General features: G+C 35.1%; 1 protein-coding gene across 8 annotated transcripts in view; it reads left to right on the forward strand.

The window, feature by feature from the left end:
• Positions 1 to 8158, forward strand: part of LOC149650959 (RYamide receptor-like) — a 30781-nt gene extending 22623 nt beyond the window's left edge. For all 8 annotated transcript variants that reach the window (XM_089847688.1, XM_089847686.1, XM_089847684.1 and 5 more), the window contains 4 exons: positions 3035 to 3227; positions 4542 to 4697; positions 6066 to 6287; positions 6804 to 8158. In XM_089847688.1, coding sequence (XP_089703814.1) covers positions 3035 to 3227; positions 4542 to 4697; positions 6066 to 6287; positions 6804 to 7049 — 817 coding nt within the window. In that variant the 3' untranslated portion in view covers positions 7050 to 8158. The remainder of the gene's footprint in view (positions 1 to 3034; positions 3228 to 4541; positions 4698 to 6065; positions 6288 to 6803) is intronic.
• Positions 8159 to 10616: the final 2458 nt, after the last annotated feature.

Consider the following 10616-nt stretch of genomic DNA (forward strand, 5'->3'; position numbering starts at 1 on the left):
TTAGTTTATGTCCACAGGAAACCGATTCAAGTAATTTCCGCTGAAACGATTTAGTTTCATAAATTCTACTGAAAATTCCAAACCTTAACTATTTATTTCTTTAAATATCTATCTGAGTTTGGTATTGATGAATTTGCGACAAACTATTAGGTAGTTCTCTATTTAGGCCAATTATTTACTTTACTTTCTCAAATGTTGTTATTTGAATTAGACCTTAATCGAATTAAACTTTTAATAGGTTTATGCAGTCTAATAAATCAAATGAATGACTTGGTAAATTTTTTATGCCTAACAGGACCCTAGAAACCAAGCTAAAAATATTCTCCACTTCTTTATTTTCATCACATTTAGTAAACCCCCCCCCTCCCAAAAAAACCGATAAATCAATATTTTCGAATGTCAATCACGTCCCTTTTAATGTGATTCTAATTTCAGATTTCTTCTTTTCCGATTAGGTTTAAGACCGTACTCCTTCGCATTCAAAAAAAGGCAAACGAGTCCCAAATGTGTTAGGCCTAATTTCGACAAATTTCCACTGGTACTTTATTCTACGGATCAATTGCAATCGTGTCATTTCGAAGTTTCTGTATAAACTTCTGTAAAGATCAATACGCTGTAACACTACGGCTGCTCCATTTGAAATTAAAGTATAAGTTACGGAAGCTTTTAGTTGAAACGAACTTATGGGATTTTTAATTCGAATCGTGGAGAGAGTTCGTAAAATTTGATCATTAAAATTCGGTGTGAATTTAGTATGGGAATCCGAGTTGTAATAGGTTTATTATCATATAATTACTTCATCTATGCTAATTTTTTTATAATAGGGAGATATATTGATAAAATTATTCGAATTCACGAAAGAATATACTTTAAACCTCTATAGAAATTAAAAAAAAAATCCTTTAAGATTTTTCAGTTTTTATTAAATAAAGCAAGCATTGTTCAAGAAACTAAAAGGCTTCCATCCAATTCTACTGAGATTCGGTAAAATTATGCAAATTTATTTTTAGATTATATTATGTCAGTTTTATATTTTTAAATCAAGCAGAATTACAATGATCAGTCAGTAACCAAGTACGTGATGTTTCTCAAGCTCTAATCCCATTTGAAATAGGGATTATTATGATATTTCGATCGCTTAGAAGCTGATCATAACGTCGAAGCTTAAGTTCATGAGATATGTTCCATAAGTTTATCACTGGTTACAAACTGAAGCTTGTCATGAAGTGACAACGTAGGTCATAGATTCTCTTAAAACGACAACAGGTGAGGCGCTAACAAAGGCTTAGTACAGACTAAATAGGACCTAGATGGAAGTCCAGCAAAATTAACCACCGAGTGTAGTCTTCAATTCTCAATTGCCGTTCTCGAACTAGCTCGAGGTGTAAGTCTCTAGCACTACGACGTAAATCAAGTGTAATACTTATGGAACGTATCTTATAAACTTATGGTCAAAAAGAACAAAATAAATAGTTTGGATCGAGGTAACAGTAATTAAGTATAATTTTGTTTTTCAACTAATTAATTAAAAAAAGTAAAATTCGCGATATTAATAAATTAGGTCTTTTTCTCTTTAAAAGTTCTACGTCCACTTCTTTTTTTTTATCTCTTGCGATACTTTGCCATTTCTTATGTAGCACTCTGTACCCGAATTAGGTAACTCATTAATCAAAACGTGATTCGACGTGAAAATAGGAGGCGGCCGGGCCACTTTCAAAATTATTGGACCATGATTAATTCAACCAGGTTTATAGGCTGTATGTAGCTTGTACCGACGTTTTCTACGATAAATATCGAGCCTGAACCTTTTGGTGCGCGAAACGAAAGTGTGTCGATATATAAGAAAGGAACCAAGGAGAACCCATCTACTTAATCGGATGTAACGTTTTGATCAATGATTTAATACTGTAGAACCGAACCGGGCTGGTGTTAAGAGAAAACTGTGTATACTCTTTTCTTAACACCTTCTAGAAGATTTAAGGAGCCCTAACAGCCTTTGGGGTGTTCGATATTTATAGAGTCATGCCTGTTATCGACGTTACTGGATATGTTTTGTTATTAACTTAACTTCCACTTCCATTAAGGTTAGGGGTAGTCTTCTTTAAAAGGGCTATTAGGAGGCAAGGGACCGTAAATGAAGCGTTTTTCAATACTCTCTAGAATATTGTAATTTTTGCCTCTAAAGAATTTGGTTGACCTGTGTTTGTCTGAGATTAAGGTTGACCCTTGCAAGTACTTTCATGATTTTAAAATTCTTAATAAGGGTTCCAACCGTTTTCACTAATATTTAGTACACTGTTTCCCTATATCGTATAGGACAGTTCTATGACTTTGGGGGTTTAATTGCCGCCATCTTGCAAAATGGCGATCAGAGAAGTAGTTAAAAATATTCCAACATGCGAACGGATAACTCCGGGTGCCTTTGTTTACTATAGTTGAAAACAATATGTTGAAAAACATTTTAAACTTTAAAGAGTGTCAACAAAAAATACACTTTGTTTTTTAGACTGAACAGCTTACAGAAGCATTTCTTATTTTTAATCTCATTTTCAGAAAAATGAGTATACGATGTATATTTTGTTTATTAAATTTAGCAGCCTTTATTTTTCATTTAGAACCTTCCTAGTAATTCTTTTTTTTTCGTCTTATTTTCTTTTAAAAAGCGTGATACAAGATACTTCTTTTATTAATTTCAAATCCCCGATGAAAAGTGTAAAAAAAGTTGATCTGAATTGAACTTGCGAAGCGTGTATTTACATTTGGTATTAGCAATTTCTAGGAAAGCTATCAGCATTTTAGTATCTTGCTATTATGAATTCAAAAGGCTTTTAGTGATAAGCTGAATGTGATTTAAAATGCTATTAGAAACGGAGTTCATGATTTAAAGATAAACAGTCTCAACTTCAATTGAAATAGATGGAATAATGATAGGTATAAAGTTTAGTATATTTGCAAATGCACTTGGTGAATAGTTAAGCCTTTGAACCACAAGTTTTACTAAATTTTAAAATATTTAACATTGTTTCTTTGACAGATATTACGCCATTTTATACCCATTAACTTCGAGATGGACCAAATCACGTGGTCCTTTGATCGTGATACTCGTTTGGGTTGTCTCAATCGGGATGTCAAGCGTTCAGTTTGTACACGGCATGGCTGTTAAAATCGCTATTAACGGAAAGTTCTATTATAATTGCGAGGAAGTATGGGACGACACGGAAGGAAAGGTAAATTAAACTTAACTTAATTATCATTAACGTGAGTTTAAATTAAAACACGCTAAAATTGAATTTAAGCCTATTTTTCGGTCGAGTTAACGGATTATCTGTATAGAAATCTGTTAAACTATTTTGATACTGCCCCAGCGAAATTCTGCTCCACTTGGTTCAATTCTATTCGTCCAGTCTTATAGGGGATAAAATGAACGGATTAAATTGAAAGACCTTCTTAGTCAGTCGAAGAAGAGGATTTGCAACTTTCTTAATTAGGTTTTCATTTTTAATCCCTTCTCGCGCTAGTTTTAGCGAAAAAGTAAATCTATTTCGTCCAGTGAAAATATGCCCTAAAAGCCCTCTTATATCCAACCGACTGTTAACTTTAATCTCTTAAGGTTAGTTAAATGGAGTAACGTCGGTATTTCTGTTTGAATAATCCACCATCTTTTAAAATGGCGGCGAGAAAAGTGACCTAAACATCGTGACAAGAATAGAGTCCTTCATTTTAAGCTTCTCGTTTAGTTTTTCGTGTTTAGCTTTTGCCTCGTTATTTGTCCATAAAAAAAACCTAATTTCCGTAAAGAAAATATGGTTAGGGTTAGCGCAAACATAGCCCTATGCATAAACGCGTATATTATGAGCTACCAAATATAGAGGAGATAATATTTATCGACGAAATTACTGGCATTGATTGGTTAGTATATATCCACTGCCACGGTCTTGATGGCCTCTTTTTGGTGTACATTTTTTTCTTTGTAAACGTATTAATCTTCTCCTTATGTATCCTCTCATCCCTTGGCGGAAGATATTTGTTCCCCAAACTCTGACAGCTTCTTAAACTCCTATGTCTACCAATAATCCCTTCACTTCCAAAGACGCCTACCGAGTTACGCGAACCAACGCCACCTTGAGAAGACACGTCGTCATAAGCCTTTGATTGATTCCTTGTCGATTTTCCAAACTAGTTTTCTTCCCAAGATTCCCTTCCTTGTGATCTACCCATTTATAACGTGGCACGAGGTTTGCCGTGACGTGTTTGATTTGTTTAAGTCAATGAGGTATAGCGGTTGGTTTCTGTAGGTGGCGATGTAAAAAAGAACGTTGAGACACTTTTGAATAAATGGATTTGTGATAACATTTTCCTAAATGGTCAGCTATCCTAAGATATTGAACACCTGAATTTTTACTAATCATGTGTTGAATAACTTCGCTTAAGTTTCATATTCGCCCTTTTCTGGTTCATTATTTTCTTCCATGAACATGTTTATCAAACTGTCTATTAACAGACTGTTATTTTCTAAAAAAACGATTGACGTATCTCTCCAGGTTTACACTGTGGCTGTTTTCGTCATCAGTTTTATGCTGCCAATGTTGGTCCTGGTGTTTACCTATTCTTCTATTGGATGGAAGTTGTGGAACCATACTTCGCCTGGAAATCAGGATAACATAAGAGACCATCAACAGTTAATGGCCAAATTGAAGGTTAGTCTTTCTTTTTTATTTATCTATCTATTCTTTGCATTTTTGAAGAGCGAAAGGTGAATATCCTCAATGATATATCGAGGATATTTTAAGAGAGAATGGTCTGGTAATATATTGCTTTGAATAACTCAAAAAGGCTCTTATCACACGCGGGTTTCCTTTCGCTTTTACCTGAAGTATAAGAGTTTAGTCTAGATCTTCCTACGTCTTTATGTAAATGGAACCATATCTTTTATGGATGTAGGTAAACGTATTCTCTATTCTGCATGCATTTACTATATCAGGCTAAATTGTTTGTAGCCTCGAACGCGCTAACGTCACTGGCTCTCTGTTCAAAATCGAGGTAGTCCCAAGCTTGCTCGTGAAATGGTTCTAACCTAAATTCAAGTGTAACGTATGTACTTGGTACAAAAGTGCCACTGAATTTGAGGACAGTAGACACAAAATTCGAGAGGCAGCTTACTTCTTCTTAGAGTACGATATAAGCCAATAATTAGCGCTTAAATATGCAGTCACCATTCTAATGAATCTAAACAATGGAGTGACCAGCCCCTCGGTATAAATTCGCATAAATGCGCTATATGCTTTTATTCTAAATCGATATAGTAATATACAAACATAAACAGGGTGTTTGCGGAAAAATATTTGCTACCTGATACTTTCTAAAGGTAAAAGCTTAACCTATATAACGTTATAAGTTGCTTTATAACTTCTAAAGCGAGTAATAGACTATTTTTGGACGTCATTGTTGAATATAGTCATTTTCCGCACGAGAACTTAAACGTTTTCGAACGTTTTAATATGGTTTTCATGTTTGCTATAAATAGAGTTGTGAAAAGCCATTATTAGAGGCTATAAGCGCATTAGGAGGCTTTGTATTTAAGGTATTGGGGGAACCCAGTTATTTTTAGGTGACTTTATATAGGAAAGAATGTTTTTCAAACATTCCACAAAAAGGTAATAGAATAAATGTATTGATCGCTATTAGCAAATGCCGAAGTAAATGTTTTGGACTATCAACCTTTTTTGGGCGGTAAATTAATTTGGTTTCATTGCATAAATAACAAGCAATTGTCTCATGATAAAACCCTTCCCAGTTACACCTGTTTTTAAGTGAATTAAGCATGGGGGTGTTCCAGTAGTTCTAATTACGAAGGAAGACTTCACTTGGGTTTCTGTGTAAGGGCAATTAGCATTAATGCCTTTCTTTCTTTACGAGCTTAGACTTAACGATAAAGAGAGGGTCATAGCCGGCAAGCCGCCTATAATGTAATGGTATATTTGGTTAATGAGCTAGTCCACGTCGTTATAGTAGTGTGTAATGTATGATAATAAGGTTCTTCCCATTCCCTCTGGTTTTCCCAATAGGCCGCTAAAATGCTTGCCACGGTAGTTCTGCTCTTCGCAGTCTGTTGGCTTCCCATCCAGATCTTTAACCTCTTGATCTACTTTAACCCGGAATTCACAATAGCCATGTCCGATCAAGAGTATTACACATTCATCGTGGTTTTCTTCGTTTGTCATTGGCTCTCTATGGCCAACAGTTTCGTAAATCCAGTAATCTACTGTTTCATGAGTGACACTTTCAAGGTACGCAGAATTTATTTTAAATTAATTCACCGTTGCTATGGTTAGGATATGCATGCAATATCGATTGCACCACGCTTCCCTTTTGCATTTATCCTATGTTTGCTGTCTTTAGACTTTTTTTTGAGGTCAGGATATCCGTTGTTCCAATCTGTTATTACTTTTCTGACGTAGATTAGAAATTCCAAGCATTGTTGCGATTCTTTGGTTTTATTTCTTGGAGGGAAGAGTGACATTTTTCCTTCTTTTATGCCTTATTATTTATGTTGTGTTGCAAAACCTCTTGTCTTAACCCTTTAGCTGACTGGTTCAAACTGCATGATATTAGCGTGCGTTTCAAATATTGATTTCGAAATTGTTTGATTTTGAGTTTTTTGGCTTTTTAACTTGTTTCTTTATATTGAAGGATGTTTGTGGTTTTGAAGTTTTTCCATTATTGTCAAGTTCTGATTTTGCTTTTTTTTCGTTTTTCTTTCCCTAACCCACGATGTCCTTTTTGTTTTGGAAACAATCACACAGACGGACTTGAAGCAACTGTTCTGTGTCTTAACGAAACATTCGGGCAAGAACCACAAATTGGTTTCGAACCGCAGTAGTTACGGCAGTTCTTTCCGAACGACTACGTTAAGCAGCACTCACAGTTGCAGCGTTATGCGAGCGCACGGTCTTTCTTCGCTCAAATCGAATCATACCCCGAACAATCATTGCATTCCTCTAACTTCCAAACTGGTCGTCTACGATGAAAAGGCTTCTACCGATGTTTAATGGAAAAATTGTTCGCCAAAAATCACGCATCCAGTTTCCGGGGATATGGCGTTATTGAAAAAGACAAAATAAAACCTTTTTATTCAACTCTAAGTACTTATAGATCCGAAACTATTCCCTAAGAACAGAGTTTCTACAACCCTTTGTACTTTAAAACACAAACCCCTACGTTATCATTCTCTGGCGAATTGTATATATATTGAACGATTTTCATTGTTAAATTTCATCGATTTGTTCACGTATCTTTCTTTTTTTTTTGGTTCGCACCATCGCGTTTCCTCTTCTATAGCTTCCTGATAGCGACAAAGCCACCAAGCGTTTGCTAATGGATGTATTCGAACAAGGTTTTGTTCTCAACGAGTAATTCGTTTTAAGACCCCTTGGTGGTATGTGTGAAACATTTTCCGATAAAACGTACGACTGCGCCGAGAACTTTTACGATTTTTGTATAAAATCTATTCATTGTTATTTATAGGTGCTATATCTGAATTTTTAGGGATTATTAGTGTATATTTCACTGTATTAATGGTAAAGATTTAGGCTTAGCTAAATTGTGTTCAACAGGATGTATATTTGGCAAGTAGCTATTGTTAACCCTATTTTCTGTACTCTATCTTAAGTTCGAAGGAGTGTTATGTTCTTCTTCTTTATGTGTTCCTCCATGAGGTCCCCATGGATTTGACGACTACTGTTTTTATTTCTCTGGTCCACTACTTCACTTATCTTGATCAAACACCACTAGAGTTTTGTTTTCCTATAGCATTCCTTTTCGTTTTAGAATATCACTGCGTATATTTTCCAATACGATTACGATAAACGATAGCCATGGCTAAACACTAACGGGAAATAACGGACAACCCAAAGAATTATGGTTGTCTTTAATTGGCAATCAGTTCTGGGTCAACTCCATTAACAACCTTTGACACTGGCGATTGTCTGAGAGTTTTGTCCTGGAGTGACCTTTGAACTATTGTTAACACGCAGTTTCGGTCAATTTACTAAATACTACAAAGGCCCATATAGAGTTTTGAGATTTTTCATTTATAACTTAAATTGTGGACTTGATAAATTAAAAGTCAAGGTTTTCATTGACAAATCTAAAATGTATTAGAGTATTGATACAGTTTTAAAGCCCTATTTAAATATTTTCGAGAGAAGTGTATACCATCCACAAAGCGGGAGGGTAATTGTAACATGATTCTTCCCAACATCATTTTACATTTGGAGCAAGGTTAGGCCTACTAAAGCCAATCACAAGCGCCAAAAATAATTCCCTCGTCATTACTTTATTAGCACTTAACTTTTTTGTAGATTTTTGTCCCACGTCAAGGCAATCAAAGTTTGTGGGTTGATTGCTGAGGATTTAGTATTATTAAACAGTTATAGAATTCACCCTGCACGGTGCGATGCCCATCTGAATTTTGATGAGCAGGAGAACAAACAAAAAAGGGTCCCTCCCCTGGGATGAATCATGTCACATAACTAAAATAAGAGGATACAGAGTGTCATCCTTCTTCTATTATCCCCTTCTAATATTTTCAATAGTCCCACACAAAATTATACTTTATTGCAAAGAAACTAAAATTAGAAACGCTGAGTTATTGGAATCGGTAATATTGAAGATCTTTTAGGCTTTTGACTTGACTTAAATCCCGAGTATAGTAACTTTGAAAGTGTATATTGTTTCTGTAATCTAAAAATACCTATTTTATTCGAATATTACGCGGTTTTTCTGGAGCACCGATATGAAATACGTGACTGGTCACTATATGGAAGATTTAACTTTCATTTTTTAAAGTGCAATATATTCATTTCTTACGTACTATGCGTGTAACGTTTTAGTATATGTATTTCATATAATAATGTAAATAAGAAAAGCTGTCGTATATATATATATAAATATAATATATTGGCCTTTTTTCAATATAAATATCTGGCCATAGCACACGAGTACAATGCGACTGAAATAATATAGTGAGTAGGTTTAAGTGTATATTATGTATATATACATAGTGCCAAAGAAATACAAGTGTATTTAACATGTTATGTGTGTTTATATTTTTTGTATAGTTTTCATAGGACTGTCCTGCGAAAGACTACGCATCTTTGATAAGGAAAAGATAAGTTATTTGGATTGATTTTAGATATTGGGAGATATTAATTAATTTATTCAGACTAAGTCAAATTCAGATTAATTTATAAGGTTAGATCATAAGTTTATAACATATGTTTCATAAGTATGACTCTACCTATACTTCATAATGCTAGGGACTCACTGAAAGCTAATTCGAGACCGACTCGAGAATTGACTACACTCGGTTTAGCAGTACATCTTCCTAATTAGTCTGTACTAAGCCCTTGACAAGCGCCTCACTCGGCGTCGCTTTATGAAAATCTACGACCAACGCCACTTCATGACAAGCTCCAGTTTGTAACCAGTGACAAACTTATGGAACATAACTTATGATTAAATTAAACAAATTTTAAAGGAACAACTAGAATTAGAACGCAGCTTTTTAAAGGGACTGATAATGAGAGAATTATTTTTAGAAAAACCGGGAAACAAAGGGGCGCGTTGCCTTTCCATCTCTCTCGTAAGACCCTTAACCCCTGGCGCCTGGTGTCGATTCGAGTAACCTTCCAGATCGATTATAATTCGCGATTCCTTTAAGAAACTGGAGAGCGTATCGCCCTCGAACGGTTCACTCGTGAACTATTTTGATATTTAGTTGGGAAAACTTGAACTAGAGAGCGCTGATTTTCCACTAGCACTAAAATAACTTTAGGTTGGTTCTACTTCGGAATTTTTTGTTGGTTTTAGCTAAGGGATGGGAGCCAAATTTAAACGTTGACTCGCGTGTAATTACTTACAGTATGTTGCAGACTTAGATCTGTTCGGTTTACCAGCAAATTAGGCTGTTTTCCATTAACTCTTGCAGTTCTTTTGAAGGTTGCAACATTGTATAAGATAAATTGTTGGGATTTTTGAAACCGTTTAATCTTGGTGATTTTTTTCCTGTACATTGTAAATTTTCGCGTGAAATTTATTTTTCAACTTGAATATTAACTTAAATAGGTTTTTGAATGATTATTTTTACCATTTGAGAAAAATATCCGTGGGTAATTCCAGAGAAAGACATATAGAATTATTTATATTCTTTAGTTTTAGTCAGACGGGGGTTGATCAGCACCTTTCTTACATTAACGACGAGGGGCTACTCACTATAAGATTCTCTGCACAACTATTTCGGTTTTCTAATTATATCTGATATCGCTTTCACCTGGCAGCAAGAGGTTCCCTGGTTCGATCCCGGACTATGTCACATGGTGAAAACCTGGGAACGAACGAACCCTTCAGAGCCACAGGCACATACCTTCATAGACATAGCTTTGTTTATTATTATTATTTAGCCCTGTCAATGGTGTGGTTATAAAGATTGTATTAAAGGAGTCAAAAGTACAGGGTGTACATCGAGTGAGTAGCCCCTCTCAGTCAGGCAGAAATGTATCGTCCACAGAAATAGGGCTTCAAAGTCCTGCAAATTTGGTCCGCATTGTTTAGGTCGA

This window comes from Phalangium opilio, unplaced genomic scaffold (assembly GCF_054372755.1).
Source record: "Phalangium opilio isolate 3A_F unplaced genomic scaffold, DU_Popi_V2 ptg000082l_1, whole genome shotgun sequence".
In the NCBI taxonomy this organism is placed as follows: Eukaryota; Metazoa; Arthropoda; class Arachnida; order Opiliones; family Phalangiidae; genus Phalangium; species Phalangium opilio.